Source organism: Ciconia boyciana, chromosome 10 (assembly GCF_034638445.1).
Source record: "Ciconia boyciana chromosome 10, ASM3463844v1, whole genome shotgun sequence".
NCBI lineage: Eukaryota > Metazoa > Chordata > Aves > Ciconiiformes > Ciconiidae > Ciconia > Ciconia boyciana.
In genome coordinates this window covers 38,410,024-38,431,156 of record NC_132943.1, presented here as the reverse complement: position 1 = coordinate 38,431,156, position 21,133 = coordinate 38,410,024, and the positions used below count along the sequence as shown (strand labels likewise).

The window sequence follows — 21,133 nt, the reverse complement described above, 5'->3', positions numbered from 1 at the left end:
ATTATTTATGAATCGGGATTTTAAATAGCAGAGAGTGAAGCTGACACTTTGTCAAGTACATTATCTACAAGAGAAGGAACTGATCTTTACCAAGTTATCTTGTGCCTTTCCTTCTTCATATTAAACCCCCAAAATCTTTACACAACTGATTATGTACACAGAGAAAGTACCTTAAAAGAAGCGAGGGGGGGATCAGAAAGTGCAAGACAGCCTCCCTTAAAGCTTACACGTACACAGTGGGTCAGAGACAGATGCTGGCATATTAACAATGTGAATAAATACGCATTTAATATGAAGGCACAGGAAAAATATGAGACAACTAGAAAAAGTTGTTGAGAGAGTTTTATGTGTGGAAAACCAGAGGATAACTGTAGTTCTGCGACTATTTTATCATATTTATTTGACTGGTAGCAGTAGTATGTGAATAAATGTCTTATTTCACAACCCATGAATAGATGGTAGGTAGGGGAATTTTCTCCTCCTTATATCAGTGTGCTATTTTTCCTACAAGTATGATCATGAAATACTTATATTTGTTTTCTACAAACTGACACCATAGATATTACAATGTCCTCAGAGAAAACACCATCAACTTAATCTTACTAGCTGGAATACAAGCACCAAAAAGCAGTATTACAAATTCTGATTGCTAAAATTCTGGGGATAAGGGTAAATAATCACTGTCAGTATTCTTACTGTCATTTATTATACTCATTATGCTTGCCACCTGTAGAGTCTTTAGATGAAGATTTTAAAAATTCAACTCATGTGAACAAAGTTCCGTGTCTACAAAATCCATAGCAGAACAGTGGGGAGAGAGGAGGATCTAATCAAATGAAGAAAATGAGTTTAAAATTCTGTAAACTAACTGTAGAATGATGGATGTGTCCTTGGTTTTGTCGTTTCCAATTAAAAGCAGCCTCTGAAGTGACATGCTGCATATAAAAAGATGTAATAGAATATTTAACATGTTTACTAACTAATGTTTCTACTGCCAGATCTATTTTTGGTTTGTTTTCAAGTTTCTAGCACTAAGTTAACTCTTTTGAAAAGGAAATAGCCACCCATGACCCTCCACAACTGTTAAATGTCCCTAGGGTTGATCATATCATTAATAATGGCAGACAACCAGAGCAGTGAGGCTCCTCTTTAAAAACTGATCTACCTGTCAGTCATAAGGAACAGTTTCCCCATTCTCTCACTTCCTTTTGCATAAATTCAGACAGTAATGCCTACATTAGGCTCATTACATATTATTGTATCACACAAGCTTGGCTACAGGTCTTGACATCTCCAAGGCAACTATTTACAGAATAAAAGTCTCAGCTGTGCTATTCTATAGACAAAAATGTTTTGGACCTATGTCACCAGCTGCCTGCATACTTACATTTATGTCATGAAATCATGAAAGAACTATTCATTTAAAATGCATGAAAACTAATTTTGGAATGCCATCTCAGTAACACTGCTTAACTAAAATACTGTTTAGGTATCAATGAGGTTTTTTTGTTTCTTTGGTTTTTAATGGCCAAGCTCTTAAGTTATCAATCATCAAATCAAAAGCGGATTTCAGTTTTAATGGATGAAGAAAAGAGGTTAAGTATTACAAACATTCGCTCCTTTGCAGGTATTGCATACACTATTAAGCAACAAGAGTGAGGACATGACTAGTTTGGTTTACTTCGGCAAGTGACTCATATGGACCGATTTGACTTACAGCAATGTACTACAATGACTTATTACAAATAATGACAAAAATTAAATTGGTTTTGGATGCTACTCCATCTCAAATTCATGCACAATCAAGGGTTAAGCCATGAATATAAGCATTGCTGCTGACAGCGCTTATGATTTTGAAAAAAGATAAGTTACACTATGACAGTTCTCTTTGGAGAAACATTTTAAGGAGTTTTCAAGATTTCACATCACCTTTTGGAATCGCTACGAAAAAAATGCTCACTTTCAAATGACTGGTAGCCTGAAAAATTTTCCATACTATTCTCTGATTATATTATAGCATAAGTCATTTTAAGCTGCAAAGTCAGTCTTATGCAGGCAACAACTGAAGACATCAGACATGCTACTGCATACAAAATCAGAAGAGTAGGTATGGTTGTATCAGAGCAAGGCATTAGCAGAGCAATTTCAGTTCTGAATGATTTTTGGTAAAAATGTAGATTAAATTTTATTTGTTGCAGATATTTTGCAGTTTCTTCTGAAATAAACTTAGTACATCCTATTCTCAAGCATAAGAAATCTCAGCTGCTTGTACAAAGCTGAACAGAGACTATTTACTCGTTGGCTGGCTTTACTCACGCAGGGGGATCTCCTGTAAACTAAACTACTGCCCTGGTGAGTTTTGGAAAACCAATCTCGTTTGCAGTCCCTTCAGCACTGTAAGTTCCTTGAGCAGTAGTGAGCAGAGTTGAACAGGGAGCTGAGCAAGGAAAGCGTGGCATCCTCTTAGCTGGAACAGATTCTAGTCTTCATGGCCAGGAACCCAGTTAGTTTTGTGGTGGAATATAGGGAGTTGGGTTTTTATTGCTTAAGTAAGCAATCAGATGTCTGAAAAAGCGAGTCTCCCAGACAAGATACCCAGAACTCCAGAAAGCTGGGGAAAATATTTTAAGTTTACTGAATTTGAGGATTTAAGTTACTTTGCTTAAGTTAATCTTAAGAAATCACCTGCCATAGGTGTTAATTACCCTATTGTTTCCTCAAAAGTTTTTTTATAGAGAAAAAGAATTACCAATACATGAGGCAGCACAGCTGAGACCCCAGTTTTTCCTCAGAAGAGAATTTCTAAATTATCTTCACTAGCACTGTGCAAATTACAATATTAAAAGCTTCATTAGAAACAAGCAAATGAATGACATTTTCCTTTTGGCACTGTACCCCTTGCAGGGGCAGAAAGGAATACTTCAAAAAGCAAATTATTATTTGTATTTAGTTAAGTGTTTTGAAAAAGACTAATTATTGGAAGCACCTATCACAAATTTAAAATCAAGACTGGTTATGAAGTGCATAGTTCAATAATTTTACTATAGAAGAAAGCATTTAATAAAATCATGCATTAATGTCTTCTAATAGGCTTTGGCCGAGGAGGTCCAGCCACGCTGTGCCCACAACACCTCTCCTACACCCAGCTAGTTTGCTATGCAACCAGCTCGCTATGAAGCGAAACTGTGGAAGGCACAGTAAGCAGACCAAACATACATCCTGGGATCTGTAAGGAAAAAGCCAACACACCCATGAAGAAAGAGTAAATAAAATATAAAGTGAACTAATTCGTATCTACAGATCCTAATCCAGGGAGGCTGGAAATGCTTGCACCACTTTTACTCTACTCTCACATGGTCTTATTTCCAGTCCCTGCTGACATAATACAGCAGAAAATTATTACAATTAAATCAGGGAAAAAAAACCCCAAATATTACCTCCTAAGAAATTGAATGTGTAGTCAATACAAAACACAATGCAATCGATATGAACAATACTGGAAAGATAGCTACTAAAAGATGAAGATTAGCAGTATGTGGAAAACATGGACGTTTCTCCCACTAACCATACACTTACAAACTTCTGAGTAACATTTCACTCGTCTGCTTACCACTAAGCAATGACTAAGCCTCAACTTCTCCAGTAGACATTTAAAAATATAGGAAGTTTTTCTACAGGGAAATTGCTGAGGAGCAATCTGAGTAAAAGAAAAACATATGTTCAAGAAAGAAGGCAGATATTCTCACCACTTCCCATATGTGGTGTTTTGGAAAGCAGAAAGGAAGCTAGCTCCATCAGTCAAAGACACAGAGCTTTACCTGTGCAGGCAGCAGATTTTTCAGGCCCCACCCACAATCTCCAGAAAATCTACGTCTTTTCTCCCTGCATCTCCAGCTCCCCATTGTGAAGTATTTTATTCTGGTTTTACAATGGCATTAAATGTTAGCATTGACTGACAAAAGAGTCATTTTTAGGTCCTACTACATTTTTTTGGAGTTCGGTATATTCTTTTTCGATTTCTCTGTGGCGAGAACCTTGCCTGTATGCCTTATAAGAGGATGAGGTCTAAAAAACCTTCAGAAAAATCAGGCTGCTTCTGCACCCCTTACTTTGGAACTTTTCTTCTGAAGCTAGTCAAGGAAATTCAGTAAAAATGTCTGTTACCCTAAGTCAACACTAGCACAATCAGATCACTGATCTGACCAAGAACGATGGTGCTATAAAGCTTTTTGGAAGCCTTCTCCAATTTAGAAGGCTTTTTAAAAGCAAAGCTTTAGTTAATTTAAAATAAATGTAAATACTAAGGCTTCCCAAACACAGAAGATAGATACTTTTTATTATTATATAGTTTCCTTTTCAAATAGGACTCTAAAATGTTTGTTTCTCACTTTGTCAATCCTTCAGATTTTTTGTTTACATACACTCCCTTCTTCGCAGGTATTTCATAGACTATTAAGCAGTACTACATTGCTGGCCAACATCATTAAGTTGATTTAAGAGCTCAGTCTTCAAACTGCACATTTTCAAGGTTATATGGCTCACGATGGTGACTGAAGAAGAAAGGGCAAGTGTAAGAGATCACAGGGACTGCCCTCAGACAACGGGAGAGAGTGAGTTATGAACTGATGAGGTCCACAGTTATCTATAATCGATCCTTTGGAAGATGAACTACTCCATTTTATTTTTCAGCCTGGTCAGCAAGGATTCATCAGGCATTTAATTTTTGTTTGAACTGCTCATAAACTTTCACTCTTGCTACAATATTGAAAATCAGCGATCGTCAGACATCGCTCTAGTCTGACTCGGCATGCCAAACACTGACAGAGGAACAAAACTAGGAGCTGTATTTTTTGCGAGTAAAGATATAAAAGCTATCAATAGCAAACAACAGAATCACTTGTTTCAAAAGACTAAAAATGCAGGCTTTTCAAGAGCAGGCACCTATCTGATTACAGCAAAGACTGCCCATACTCTTCAATAAAATGTGTTGTTCACTTCTGAGACACAAAACACTGTAAATGACGGCACCTGAGAAAACCAAACTAGCAGCTAAGACTAGGTCAAAAAATCAAAAAAGCAGGCACCACTGCCTCTCTCACTGAATGCAAGCTGTTTTGGCAACATCACCTACTGACATGTCAACGGTATTACTGTGTAGATGCACAATGCTAAGCTATGGCAACCACTGCAGTTGAACATACAAAATCCAAAACGCCTCCCTGGAAGGCTGTCCTGGAATTTTCACTGCAAGAAGACGGCACGGGTTATGATTTCTCAACTATTTCCCCACAATAATCCTTCATAATACTTCATTAATTGATGTGTCCTTGTTCCAATAAGCTTCTTGCCCTTTTAAATCTCTGATCACCCGTTTCCCTACTGAAGGAACCCACTGGTGTGCCCTCCTAATACATGGTGAGCTGGTTGTTGGCCAGCGGGAGGAGGGAGACAAAGGAAGAGTGAGGAGGGGAACATCTTCCTGACCAGGAGCTAGATGTTTATGCCTTTTTGAAGCTAAGGTTTACAAACAAAAATTTATCTTACATCAAACTAGAACGTATCTGTTATGGGTAAAGGTTTCTTTTGGGAGATACAATGCTCTACAGGAAAACATATGTAAACAACTAAGACAAGCAAACTGCCGTCAGCTCTGACCGCAGAGAGGGAAATCCCAGCTGCCTATTGCTAGCACTCAAAACCCCTACTTTAAACTGTGCTCATACATAAAGAGGGTAGGCTTTTGAAAACTGTGCTCAATAAACACAGGCCTGGCTGGCTCATGGTAAATAAACACAAGGCAATGACAAAACATTATCAGCGTGTCCTATTTTAGGAACTGTGATTGTCAAAATATATCAAGTTAGCTTTGATCTCTTTCCATAAACTTCACAGTACCAAATCCTTAAATATCTATCATTAGTTAAGCTCCAAATTCATAGTCAACAACCAAAGACATATGGAGTATACAGGCAACTGCATTAAACAAATTCTTTGTACATAACCTTTTACTCTTCATAGTAGATCTGCCACTGAAGTTTATAGAATACGGAAGCATTGACCAAACACGGTTTAAAGGGTTTACTATTTTACATAACTTTGATAAAGAATTTGCTATATTTGCTACTAACACAATCAAATTCAATGCAAAGATGAGCAATATTAAACAGTACAAAACATATACAAATTTTAAAGTGAGAAAGATTGTTACTGAAATAGTTTCCTCCATAAGGGAAAGCTTTTCCAATTTTTTTTTCATTGGTATTACTGGAGACATTACATAGAAATTCTAGATGGCATTGTAAAAGAAACCAATGACTCCCACTGCTATTAGCACTACCATTCTGCAGAAACCTGAATGCTTAAAGCAAGCCTAAACCTCTCAAGCACACGTGCAAGTAGTTGCATGCAGGGAACATGCAAACCCAACACCTACCTCCACTTTCCACCTTTGGAAAGAAATGTAAGCAGGTAAAACAAAAATCTTTCCCTTGACTTTCAAATTGAAACAGAGAAACAAGTGTACATCACCTGCCAAAAAGCCTACCTGTATTCTAATAATCTTAATTATCTCTAAAAGGCTACAAAGTCAAATTCAGCAATACTGGATCACTCAGAAGGGTGAAAAATAATTTCCTACTGCACTTGAACTCACTACATCTCAAGAGGAAACAATTTATTTCTGTATTTTTGTACTTCACAAGGTTTCTCCTTACATACTAAAGCATTCTTTATTCCCACAGGGACTGACCCCATAGGCAAGAGCACCTGTAAGGTACGAGCACCTGTGAAGTACAAACACATTTTCCTACTTTGCAGTCAAGTGCCTTTTATTGATCTGCTGGTCAGGTCTCATCACACATAAAGTTATGCAACTTCCATCTTCTGTAATCAGTCTGTTCACCAAGAATTTCTGCTATCAAAGGAAGGCATGATTTTTTCAAGGCTTACTTCCCATTGACAATTCTTTGAAATGGAACAGAAGAGAGTAGGCAAAAAGAAAACCAGAAAGTGTCCTACCCTAATAAAACCAATCCGGAATTACAATATAATGTGCTCTTTTTGGAGACAGTTCTTTCTAAAATATCCTGTCAGACATTTGAATCAACAACTATATTCCAACTGCAACTGTCAGCATCAGATGCTTTATAAGAACACATGAAACCTCACAGATTTGAGCAACAAGTGCTGAAGGGTATTGAGAAAAATATTTATACAGCCATTTAGTTACTTACATTGTTGTTGCGTGTTTCTACTGCTGGAAACTTCCTGACTATGAATTTGACAGCAGATTCCAGGTTTTTGTCAATAAGATAGGATGGTTTGGCTTTGGGGTCACCGCATGCCTATAAAAAAATACAATAAAAAAATGAAGTAAAAACACAATGAACCATCTAAAGCTAAGTGATAGTTGCAAATCTGAAGACAAACTAGAAAAATTCTTTGTTTGTTTGTTTTTAGTGAGCAGGTGATAAAATGAAAGGCAAAGTGCAGGGACTGTCACAGCTGAAATATGCAATGGGAAACAGTACAGAGATGCTCTTCTACTGAAAAAGATGCATGGAAGTATCAAAGCAGTTAGTGCAGAACAGCAGTGAGGGAAAAAACTCAATCCTAAAAGAAGGAGAAAAAAAATGGTTTCCTTTTAATGCTATTCCTGGTTTGAGGTAGTGTTGTATTCATCTGCAGTTTAATAAACTGTTAGAAAATTCAATCATGTCATCATCTGTGGAGGACAGTGCTGGGCACATTAAATGATTAAACTATCCTTTGTGAAACAAAACTAGAAGCCCCACCACCAATCTGCATTTAATTTTTCTTTAAATTGTTAACTGCAAGACAATTTTCCATCCCACAATAAAACCACCAGTACTTGCCTGACGTATCCTATTTCCTTAGATTAAAAACTCAAGTTTTGCTCATTTTCTTTACTCCTACAGTAGCACAGGCTGTGCTTTAAAAGCAGCAATCAAGAAATTTCATTAAGTTTTGATTTGAACGGAAGTCGCAACTAAGTGTTAAGTCTCTTAAAATAACTTGCATAGACATATCAGAACAGCTTCTGTGGACAAACGACTGACGAAGCACCTACTTTTGCCAGCTACAGTGCATGCTGTCAGACACACTACTTCTCAACTACTCTGACTAGCGAGCCATGCTATACCATTTAGTTTGGAGAAACATACTAAAAGCAGCGTTATTTACATGACAAAATTTGTGCTCACATTGTATTTTCTCTCAAATATTAATTTAGTTTTGTGGTCCTCATAGGGATTTGCAAAGGAGTTTCGTGTCTCATGCAAAACTAAATTACATGCTAGGCGTTTCTACGCAACATAGTGAACTCAAATGACAGCTCATTTAAAAACTTTTCCACATTGATTTCTATGACTGAGTTGTGGACTGTAGAGACAGAAGTCATGGAGTATGAGACCGATTCTGAAAGCGGGCAAGCGGGCAAAGGGAAGGTGAAAAGCTTTGCAAACCTTCCAAACTTGTCCTTGCTGGGAAAGCAGTGTAATAAAAAGAGAGAAAAATTACATATAAACAAATTACTCTTAAATGCTAAAATATGTTACATTTAAGTGAACTAATACACTGTTACCTATATCCAAGAGAACATTATGATCATCTCTTACTCGAGGCAGCATACTTCCTACTGGATGGTGATTATTCTACTACTCACAAACAACTTTACACGTACTTATCAGAATTTTACTATTGTGCAAAGTGCTGCTTATATGCTGAAACAGGTAACTTCTAATAGTATTTCCAAACTAAGTTCAGGTAGGGAGAGGAAAAAAGGAGTTAACAAACATCACATGCAACTACAGGGGAAAAAGGGACAGAAACTCAGTGAAGTTTTACATACCTGAAAAAGAAACGGTAGCCAAGAAAAAAAACAAAAGAGTCATTATTGTAAGTTTCTAAAACTCCTACCAGCAGTACATGACCATTATGATGTATGCTAACATACTACTCTAAAACCCAAACTCTCACATTTGCTAGTTTTTCCACAAAAATACTACATTTTATTAACGTCGCATCTATAATACTCCAAGAGGAATTTATAATGAAAAAGAATTCAGCCACATCCACATTATCAATTAGATATTAAATAATTGTTTGCTGCTGTAAGAACATCAAAGCAACACATGCCACAGAAGATCTATTCTGTACACACTTTAAAGCCTTTACACAATTTCAAAAGTAAAAGTTACACTGTAAATAGGCGTCAAAAAAGTAAACAACGTGCGTTTCAAATTTATGAAGTCATAATTAACTAGATGGCATGGGTTTGTCAGAGTCTGTGTCAGATTATTTGAATCTTCTGTCCTTGCCACACATTATATAACTTTCTCTACTAAAAGAAGGATTACAAGCTAAGAAAACAGTTTAATGGACAACATATATTTGTGGCCTGTTAAAATCCTATATGGTTGCTCTTATATAGGAGATGAGGTATCTGCCACCATTGACTTCCTAATGTTTTCAGTCTGAATTGAAACATTACTTCCACATACACTCCTTATTATTCCTAGCAACAGATGGTTTTCCTCCTATAAAGCAGCTCTCCAAAATGTTTACTAAAAATTATGTTCTACCCAAGCCTTTACACACAGATCATTCACACAGAAACAGATGCCTGAAAACACTAACATGCACATCCTCACATGGCTTCAGGAACTCCACTCCCAGAGATGACGAATATTATCCTCAGTCTAACTGGCAATCCTCTCAATATATCTGAATATGCCAGAGAGCTCTTTACTCCTTCCCGTTGTTTTCTAACATCACACTTAAAGCAACTGCAATTCTTTCTCCTGATAAACTACACAAGATTGATCCATAGATAAGAAAGAAAATTGCTGCAAGATATAAAAGGTTAAAGGTACCCTTCCAGCATTTTCAAAATTCCAGCTTCTAAAAAGCTGTGCAAGCCTACTACGTGGACTGAATAGAAAGAGGACAACAGACACCACCGAACGAGTGGGTCAAGGCCTTTTCCTTCCCTCTCCCATATTCCCCAGCAGCTCAGCTCCTTTCTAAGAACTGATATTATTTGATTACTAGCTCTTGTTGCATCAATACAGTTTTCATCCATACTGTTACCTGCATTCAGCATCACATGTAAAACAGTCCACATAAGCTAAATCTCTCCTAAAATGGCAAACAGACTTACGAAGCTTAAGCTCACTACAGTTTACTCTAGAAAGCATAAAAGAATGAAAATACAAACCGCAATCCTAGCACTTCCGCACAAGTGTGAAAGTGTGATAAGGCACATAACCACAATTTTGCACTGTAGAAAGAACAAAGACATTGAGGGCAATGGTCTTAGAATATAGATAAGAAAGGCAGCTTTTGCTTTTAATAGTTGTATTACTCAATACAAAATCCCTTGTCAGTACTGTAATAGGCAGGAACATCGTGGTACAACATACAAAGATCACTTTGCCATATACAGCTCTCAGCCATCCAAATAGAATTTTGAGAATTAGCCAAATGCAGTAGCCCTTTCTCAATCAGCCTCAAATAGCACTTTTTCCCCTAAGTGGGCTGCAATAACCTTTTTGCATTTCTTATCTTTAAAAAAACAAAACAAAACAAAAAAACCACGAGAATGGCTACATTTTTTGAGCATTAAAAAGAAATTCAGGAATTAAAAAATGTTCTTACTAGTGCAGCATTCATGGAATACAGCTCTGAAGCTATGGGATTCCAGCTGCTTCAGCCCCGAAACATTATACTGAAAGAACCTCCCAGCAGTCATCTCTAAATTCCTTTGCACATTACTAAACAGCTGTCAAGCACTTACGCTGAAAAAGATGATGCAAAGCTACCGATAGAGACTAATTAAGTAATTTTAAAAAAATAAACTAAAAAGGACTCAGACACTGGATTTCTATCAAGTTACACAGCATTTCTTTCCACAGCACTTTAGAATGGTATCCTGCTATGATAGGCTCTCAACTAAGTGAACATATTTTCCTGATCTGATTCTGTGCATCCAACTCTAACAAGAACAACATGGTTTCTATAGCTAAGAGATTCATTATTCAGAACATATCTTTGCTGTCATATGCACAGGGCATCAAACTTCAGATAAGACAGATCAGACTACATGTACTGTTTAGAGATGCTTCACTATGCCATTCGTTTCGAGTTAGAGCAGCATCTTCCTATCTACCCTAACAATCTAGGTAACTAGATTATTATTATTAAACCAAATTCAGACTCTCTTCTTCACTTGATGTGATTAGGTTCTTCTACACTATTTCCACTTTGAAAATGAAGAATACTACATAGCTTCACTTTCTAGGTTGTTCCCATTCAGAAGCAGCCAACAAGAAAGTATCCAACAACAAAAACCTGCTTAACGTCTGCATTTAAGATAAGTGGCCTCTAAAGAAGAACACAGAATCCAGTGCAACTGCCTTTGGCCCAGAGCACACCAGCATTAAGAGATACAGCAAAGAGACTTTTTGCCCCAATACAGTTACAGCTATCACTGCAAAAATCAAAGCCTAACATTTTACTTCCTACTTGAGGACAGAGGATGTTGGATGAGAACAAAAAAACACCCATCAACAAAACTACTACATATATCCAGGTGATGTGACATGAATAAAGGGAAGTTTATGTTCAGGTACAATCATTGTCAAAAGCCAGTGCCACGACACAGTATACACAGGGCGCAAACTTGCATTTAGAAAACCTAAACTTCACTCATGCTTTTTACCTAAACCTGCCACGTGTCCTTGAGTAAGAACACTGGGAAGTATTACTTGAGTTACATGGTGTAGGATCATCCAAAAAAAGCCTTATTACTGTATTATGGAAATACCTTTTATATCCTTCTTTTTGATGCTAAGCCCAACCTATTCCAAATGGTTAGCAGGGCTGTTTCCCAACAAAAGAGAAACAGGACCATCTGAATCAATAATTGCCTATTTTCATCCCCCAAACCTCCTACATCAGAAGATGATCATAAAACAAGTCATATTTTGCAGCAATTTAACATGTTTTTATTACTTCAAGAGATCTTGATTTACTGTTACTGAGGGCTTGAGGTAAAACACGGCTGAGCACAGTTCCACTGGACTGTGACAAAATATACTGAAATAAATCTTAGTCAACAAATCACCTCACCTTCAAGTTTCATTTACAAATGCATCTGCACTAAAAAAGCTCTGTGAATTTAACCAGCAAATTGATGGCATTTCAACAACAGCAAAAAATATGGCATCCCCTGAGCTAGTAACTTTCATTAGTAAATGGAAATAGGCTAAGATTTCCCATATTAAAAAAGTGGGGAAAACTCCTGTACACACCATTTACAGTTTACTACAGCACATTCTCTTGACACGCAAGAAAGGCATGCACAGTAAAACTGTTCTTCTTCCCTTGTAACAGCTGCTGACATTAAAGACTTCACCCTAAAATGTAGCTATAAGTTTGAATGCCTGGTTTGTGGCTATGCATCCTATAAATTATACTAAATAATACATGACAAAGAGACAGGTTCATCATTAACTCTAGATTTCTGTAGGATAAAAATATTATTTATCCTTTGCTTCTGTCATGCATTTGAAATAATGAGATTACGAACTGACAATCTCTAATTTTGAAAAAGCAAAACTCCTGAGGAGAGAGAGAGGTGAATAATCAATAAAGAGCTGCTTTGAATGGCGAATACATAAGGAAACAGTTTACACTACGTTTGCCTTAACCTCTCTGATGAAGCCTACCACAACTGCTTTGCTGTATTTTAGGTTTTGTGGAAGCCTAAGTTTAATAATAAACAGGCTGGTCCCAGATAAATGGGACCTTGTGAATGAAGCCTTGTCCCTCTCAACAGCAATGCAAGCAGATGCAAGAATTAGTTGGTCACACATGGACAAATATTAGAGTATAGTTTAATACTTTCAATGGCTAAAATTTAACTGCCCTACACCGTTACCACTTGGGTAATCTTGTACCAAGTAAATTACATTACTGATATTTGCAATTACATAAATGATACCTGTACAAAAGGTAAACCTGTATTTTTAATATATAAACTATGCTAATAGATTCAACCAGAACTGTATTGTCCCCATGATCCAATTAGGATCTGGAATCAGAAGAAAGTCTCTAGTTAACTAATTTTTGGACAGTCTCTAGAGGCCTTGGACATATCCAAAATATGGCTCAAAATTATTACAAATTTAACAGCTATTACACTTCTCATGCACGAAGGTTCAAAAGTTTGAAAGATAATGCACTTTCATATTAATTCAAAATTACAATTAAAGGTGTTAGAAGTCAGTCCAATGTTTCCTAGAGCTAAACAAGATGTCTTCCCCACCACTATTCATTGCTTGGTATGTCTTGAACCCCTAAGTATATACTTTATTTTAAATCCTAGTGTATCTCTACTCAGAGATCCAACCCATTAAAACGTAAACTCATGTGAAATCAGAAGAAAAGGCTAGAAAGGACCTCAAGAAATTGCCTACCCTACTTTCCTGTTCCAAAGCAGGATCAACTGTATCTATGTCGCTCCTGGGAGACATCTGTCAACTCTTTAGTTACAGGTTTCCCAACAGGCTACATTAAAAAACATTCTCACAGTCTTTTCCAATATTTAACAATCTTTTTCGTTAGAAAGTTCTAAGATCTAAACTGAACTTTTCTTCCTACAATGTAATCCATCACTTCTTGATCTCTGTGGCCATACTGAATTGCACTAACTATTCCCCCTCTCTCTACAGCAGTCCTAAATCCTTAAAAACTTGTCTCTCTTACTAATTTACTAGGAAAAAATATTCCCATTTTCTTAATGGGTGAAATTTTCTGCACCACTGGTCTTTCTTATTATTCTGCCCTGGACTTTTTCCATTTTGTCCACATCTTTCTTGAAAAGTGTGTTGAATCAGACACATTTCGCATGAGTCTCAATGCATGCCATGTAGAGCAAAAGGATTGCTTCCTTTGCCTTCAGACTATCTTGCTCACACATTTATAAAACCTCATGTTGTCCCTGATTTTTTGCAGCGAAACTTAGTTGCCTCACATTTGCCCTGGCATGTCCCTAACCTTTCCCAGATATTTTCTGCAGACTTGCTATCTCATTACTTTTAATTTTGTATTTTAAATTTCACTGAGCACCAAATAGCTTACAATCATACTTGCTCAGCCACCTCCAAGTTTGTTAGACCATACCTACAATTTGTTAAGCTCAAACTGAATTCCAATTAGGTTCTTCACTATTTCTGTAGCTTCTCCCAGTTTCCTACCTACAAATTTATTAAGCATACTGTAGTCATCATCTAAGCTGTTAATACAAATAGTGACTGGAACCAGAGTAAGACACACCCCAGCGAGACCCTGCTGAAACACAGCCTGACAATGAGATCTTCGTAACCATTCCGTAATATGGTTATCCATCTGCCATCATTACAATTTCATCCAGACGGTACTTCCTTAGAACGTTCGTGAGAACAATCAGATGAGGTAATGTCAGCAGCCTTGCTAAGGTCAATGTGTACAATTTCTATGTTGTCCATACTAGAGTGACCTGTCACCTTGCCGATGAAAGAAATACGCTTGGTTTGACACTATCTGTACAGTGATAAATTCACATTGTCCTCTTGTGTTTGTAGCACCTGTTTAAGTAAGCACTTGGTTCTATTAATCATATATGGGCAGGTAAAACGCAAAGAAAAAAAAATGAAGAGAAGTTTCACTGCCACAAAACTTTCCCTAAATGTAATTTATAAAGTAACATCTTAATAAAAGAAAGCAAGGCAATGGGAATGCCCTGTCTATTCTGAATCTAAAATGTGAACTGTTAAGACTTATTAGCTGTATCTCCTCCGCACACGATATTAAAAATCTCTTGCAACTAAAACTGAATTTGTTGTTGTGTCAACACATGGCAGGGCAAATGAACAGGAATTGGGGGACCAGGTAATTCATATTTGTAAACAAAGAAACAATGCAACATAATTCTGGGATCTACACTTGATGTAAAAGGATAAATCCACCTGTCTCTCTCTCTCTGTATATTTTAGAAGATATCATGGGATATTTTTATACTGTATTACAAAGTCTCATCGTTTTTTTACAAAATTAGTTGCTTCTCTGAGTTAAAAAAAAATGTGACATGGTATCATCAGTTTGTGTTTGCTTCCTGAGCAAAGGAATTTTATTTATTTTTTTATTTATTGCCAGCACTGACTGTAAGTTTGTTTGAGGTTTCCTCCTCTCCTTATCAGTGGGACAGCATTCTGAGCCATTCCTCCAACATCACAAACACAAATAGACCAACATATACTGTCATCTTAACCTTTAAAGAACTGCTGACATCTATCAAGCACTGGAAGCAATACTGCCCCACCCTAAGACACTTCCTGATGACCTGAAGACATTATCTGTTCTTTCTAATACCAAACTTACAATTCAAAACAAGATTATTTGTGAGTTCTTCCTCTCAGCTCAAAGCTCTGCACCCCAGCACAGAGCTCAGTGTCAAAAGGGTGATCTAATCCTACATCCTTCCACACTTCAGATTGGAAACTTCTCCATGTTCTGCCAGTCACCTAAAATCTCTCCTCCTTTTTCCTGAAGAACCGCCCTAGTCCCTGAGCAAAACAGTACACTTTATCAACTGGCTTTTACAACTGTTCCCTGCAATGTCTAGACTTTGCCAAGTCCTCTCCAGTCCAGTTTCAGAGCTTTTTGCGATCTTTTTCTTCACCGCAATGTCATGAGCAGCGTAAAAGGCTGGTGAAGTGACATTTGACCTCTATTCAGCCTTGGCTGATCTGGTCAACTGGTCGTTTTACCACCGGAGACTTGATGCAGTCCTCCTCTTTCCCTCACAGCATATGCCTTCTCTTGCTCTTTTGAAAAGAGTATGTACTTTAACTGCTGCAGAAGAGAAAAGAAATAGGGAAAATAAAAAGTACTCAGTCTTTAAAATGGCTAACAAGTAACATGCTCAATACAGGTAAAAATCCAATATTCCCAATCACTGCATCTTTAAAGAACTAACTGGCAATTAATCACCTGCTAAATGATTTTAAATCTGGCATCATATTAACTAAGATATGTGGTGCTCACAATAGGATTGGGACCACATTTTTAGTTTGGAACGGTAAAGATAAAGTCAGCTAAAGCCCCTGCAAATATTTATTCTGTTCCTTATCTATGATGTCAGTTTGGTTATGCAGTTCATATCTGAGAATTGGTTTAAGATTCTCATTTTTCAGATAGTATGTAATCATCAGAGTTGTGAAAGTCAAAAGAATTTGTTTTGTTAATGACATTTTAAGAAAAAATTTTGCACATAAATCCACAACTTGTACCATGAAGAACAACAGGATATTGCTAGCAAAGCAATTAATGCTAAATAACAGGCTCATGACGTTTGAATAACATATACTCTAAATAATTTAAAACCTTAACTTTTATCCCTAGCAGTTCTGTTGACAGTAGCACTGCTTCGACATTCATCAAAACCACACTCTCCTGATTTGTTCTGGCTAAATCTGTACTTCAGGTATTTTAAGATGAAATCTCTTATTGCAAATACTTCCCGGTATCCAAGGACTTTATAAACAAACAAAAGACTGGCCCAAAGAAAACAAGATTACTTCTCTGCCACCACTCTTGAGCAGTACACTTATTTGACAGGACTGGCAGCATTACACAAAGCTTACCAACACAGTCTTGGTCTGCTCTGAAAAGTAACCACAAAATTCAAGCTTCACCTGAGCCAGGATGGCATGCAAAAAACCCTGCTGTCTTTGATTTATAGAGGTTTGGTTGTACACAAGACAAAAGAGTTACATGGAAATGCAATAACACAGTTGCTAGCCTGGATAATTGAGGATAAATTCTTAAAAAGTAAGGAACAAACCAGGAGAGAAACCGCAACAATAAGATTTCCAAGTTCAGGACTAATACTGGTCCCAGTACAAAAGACAGCTGAAATCAGCAAGCAAAGGATAATCCTTCAAAATAACAAAAGCAACACATACAGATCAAACGTGAGTTTTGTCTCATCATGCACTAGTACCTTAGTAACTCCTTTCCATATTTTCCACGTCACACTCAGGGGCAAAACCCCATACATTCAGATACTCTATCTTAAAACAACAAACTTTAAACTGTTTCAGAAGACAACAGCAGCGCAGAAGGTCATTAAACAGGAAATTATGAACAATTAACAGCTATAAGCACAATGACATCAAAACTGAAATTTATATAGGAAGATGAAGTATAAATATCAAGTTTCTAACTGCTTTTAACAACTTCTGTAATTCCCTGGGAAGTAAAATTTTCCTGCTTTGTTTCTAACAGTAGAGAAAATTCTTAATCCTTTAAAATCTCTACTCCCTAGACAGCATCTACAGCAATCTGTAAGGCAGCTACAAATACTTCACTTTTCACTTCCTCTTATTAAAAAATAGTCTTAACCATTTCCTTTAACCGCAATACCACATATTGTGTGGTTATCTCTTGTAACTTGAGTTTCGGTATCATCTTCAATGGAGGAAGCCATGAGAATCTTGAACAGCAGTTTTGGAATTGACTGTTTTCAGAGAGGAAAAAGTTTTAAAAAAGAAAAAAAAAAAGAAATAAAGAAAAATAAAGTGTTCCAAGAAGCCAGCTATGCTGCAGCTGGTCTGAAGAGACATCCACAATAAAACACAGTAATCAATCCCAAGACTTCTGGGGCTCACTAGAGCTAGCTAGTTACCACTGTCAAGCAGTACTTACTGCAGCTGAAGAAAACAACTATTTGAATCACAAATCACTATATGAATACACAGAGTGGCGTCTCGGACATCTCCAGATTCGCAAAACTATATGTCACACAGTAATCAAGCCACTTGGTCATGCCTCCTGTCTCTCTATATGTAAGACCTATGCAATTTTGGACTCAGTTCATGGCATTTGCAGGAAAAACTGGTGTCCCCTGTAGCACTGATGCTCCCCTACCGAGAACCTATCCATTTGCATCACTTCACTAACATGAGTAACAGCAGAAGCTACCACCATATGGGCAAACGTGCTCAGGGCTCTGCCATCTAAACGTGCCAGCAGAAACACGTCTGTAGGCACTGGACCGCTTAACAGGAGTTAAGTGTCCCCAAATCAGAACACTGGTCATGAAAACAGAGTCCGCCCTCACAATGGTTAAGGCATAGCTGCATGTCAAGACGAGGTTTAATTTTTCCTGTCTCATTTCCTGCCTTCTCCCGCCAAAGCACGGCTATGCGCAGGAGAAATTCCCCTCGCCTGTTTTTCTCTCAAAGCATAACAAGCGCACACACAAATGACTTCCCCATTTTGATGCTTTTCCCTCTAAATTGGGAATTTCTCTTTTGTGTTAAAAGTATGATTATATTGTTACAATTATTACGTCGAAGCACGTTTCCAACGTACAAAACTGTAAACTAAAAGGAACCTCATTTCTATTTCAGAAAGACAGGAATTCGCAATAATTTAGTCAGAATGCTTTATTTACGTCAGTGAAGATTTGCAGGAACACTCAAGTGCACATCAACCACCGACATTGCTTTGGATCAACACTGACTTCTGAATACTTCCATCATTTGGGTTTTCTTCCTGGAAACACCACCTCTATTAAAATCAATATCGCACTTGGTGTAGCCAAGTAGCCCTTACTACTTCTGGAATGCAAGTCTCCCATATGAGCAAAACAATTTGACAAAACACATCCTTTACCTCAGATCTGTTAGGCAGGATCGCTCCTGACAGAAGCCTGGGTTCTGAAGTCAGAGCGATCAAGTAAGCACCTGAAACTCTCCAACTCCCTCTGCTACTGCTGCAGTGCAGGCCAGCTGAACCCAGCATGCGAACGGCACAGAAATTTTAACATGCTAAACCTGCAAAGGTATGCTCGTTGCTTGAATGTAATAACTAACATTTTCTTTGAAATAAGAAAACCCTCTCAGAAAAGTAATTGTGTTCAGGGCAAAGCAATAAAATCCTCGCTAATATTCATTACTGGAAGTGGATGGAGCAGCCGTACACATTCAGATAACGTATGGCGCGTTAGGAAAATTAAGCTGGTAAGGACACATGAAGCGCCCGGAGCAGGGGATGGCCGTGAACTACGTTCTTCCATATAGGAAAGCACAACGATTTCCTCCAGAAGAGAAATTAACTCAGCAGGGAGGCGTAACCCATCCTTTCCGTCCATACCGAGACCTGCCGCTTCCTGCACCGCCAAACCACCTCACCTATGCAAACACCGAGTTATTTCATCTCGGGAAGGCGGGGAGCAGTTCTAGCACCCACGACAGCTTCAAACATCTGCTCCATCTCACGCCGGGAGCTGCTAAGCAACCGCGCGCCTCGAACTTATTGAAATTAAACTTACTAATTTTACCCCAAACCCTTCCCTCCGGTAGCGACACGTTTCGCAACTCGGCATGGGAAAGCCCGGGCTGAGCAGCCCACTCCCGGCTCCCGTGACTCACGCACGGCGGGGCGGGAGCGGCTCCGGGCGGCACCGGCTGCCGCGGGCGCGGGGGCCGCGCCGGGCCTAGGCCCCGCGGCGGGGGGCGCCGGGCCTGCGGGCGTCGCGCAGCACCGGGCCTCCCTCCCTCCCTCCCTCCCTCCCGCCAGGTAGCGAGGCGGCGGCCGCCCGGGAAGCCCCGGCCCGCCGCCGCCCCCGGGCCCGCAGCGCCTGACCGCGGCGGCGGCGCAGCTCCCGCCGCCTCCCCACCCTGCCTCTCGGGCCCCGCAGCTAGGCCGCAGCGCGGCCGGGTGAGCCGCAAGCCGCGCGGCAGCGGCGGCGGAGCGCCGGGCCGGCCGGGGCCCGGTCGGGCGGCCGCGGGGATCGCGCCGGGGCGGTTCCTCCCCCCGCCTCCCCGTCGGGGCCCCCGCACCTTCTTGATGTTGTAGAGCCGGGTGAGCATGCCGACGCCCCGGTCGTTCAGGATGGTGAGCTTCTCCGCCAGCTTCTGCTGGCTCGGCTGCAGCACCGACCGCGACATCCTGCCCCGCTGCCCTCCGCGCCCCCGGCCCGGGCCCCGCCGCTCGCAGCCCCGCCGTGGCGCGGCCGCCTGCCCGGCGCTGCCTCCCGCCGCCGCCGCCGGCCTCCTCGCTGCTGCCTCCGCGGGGCGTGGCCACGGCGGCGCGGCGCGCGTCACGTGGGGCGGCTCTCGGCCGCCCCCTGCGGGCGGGCGGCGGCGCGGCGGGGCCCGGAGTCCGCCGGGCGCGGAGCCCCCGCCGCGGGCCCGGCCTGCCGCCGCCGGAGGGGAGCCGGCGTCCCGGTGCTGAGGGCAGCCCCTCCGCCCCGCTGGAAAGCACGGGGTGCGAACGTTAGGTTCGCTTACGTAGGGTGGCGGGTCTTAACATCAGACCCCTTAGGCTGTATTTTAGGTAGAGTCCCGAGGTGGGCTTCAAAATCGTGAAGGACATCCATTTTTCTTCAGGGTTTATAACAAAACCCGAATTTTTTTACTTAATCGACTGAAGTCAAGAACCGAAGCTCAGAAAAGCATTGCACAGCGTGTATTGACACAGTTCTCATCGATCGCCGGTGACCCTAATTTTCTGAGGGCGCTTCTGTCGGCACCACGGAACCGCACCCGCGATGGGGTCCAGGAAGCAGAAAGAACCCAGGGACACCCACGGAGCGGGGGCTGCAGGGAGCCAGCGGCCCCCTGCCACTTACGAGGCTCTCGCCTTTCCCCCGAGCCGTGGCTCTCGACCGATGTACAGCAAATTCAGAGAAACACCATTTCGCCTATTAGATGAGTCACATCACTACTATTTTTTGCTCTTGAAGCCAGGGGAATTAAAAGCATATATTTTTAAGGAATAGTGAGATTTCCATGCCGTGAATGTCAGCGAGAGGCTTCCACAAGGGCTATCCCTTACCGCAACCTGTGACTGAGAGGGTTGCACTGCTGCGCGGCCAGCTCAGCCAGCTGGGATGCAGGGCTCCCAAGCCTAGTTCATGGGAGACAGGCTTAAGAATTAACCTTCTAATCTCATTTTTTCATAACAGCACCACCCCCTGTGCCCTTTTTGCATATTAATACTGCTATTTAATTTTCAGTTCGCACTTTTGCATTAGAAATCAGGATCAGACAATCCCGGTCTT

General features: G+C 40.0%; 1 protein-coding gene across 4 annotated transcripts in view; it reads right to left on the bottom strand.

Moving 5' to 3' along the window:
- The window catches only part of NCKAP1 (NCK associated protein 1), a 61,833-nt gene extending 41,688 nt beyond the window's left edge, over nt 1-20,145 (bottom strand). For all 4 annotated transcript variants that reach the window (XM_072874233.1, XM_072874235.1, XM_072874234.1 and 1 more), the window contains exons 1-2: nt 19,911-20,145; nt 7,233-7,343 (exon numbers count right to left, since the gene is read on the bottom strand). In XM_072874233.1, the coding sequence (XP_072730334.1) occupies nt 7,233-7,343; nt 19,911-20,018 (219 nt within the window). In that variant the 5' untranslated portion in view covers nt 20,019-20,145. The remainder of the gene's footprint in view (nt 1-7,232; nt 7,344-19,910) is intronic.
- Between the last annotated feature and the right edge of the window lie 988 nt (nt 20,146-21,133).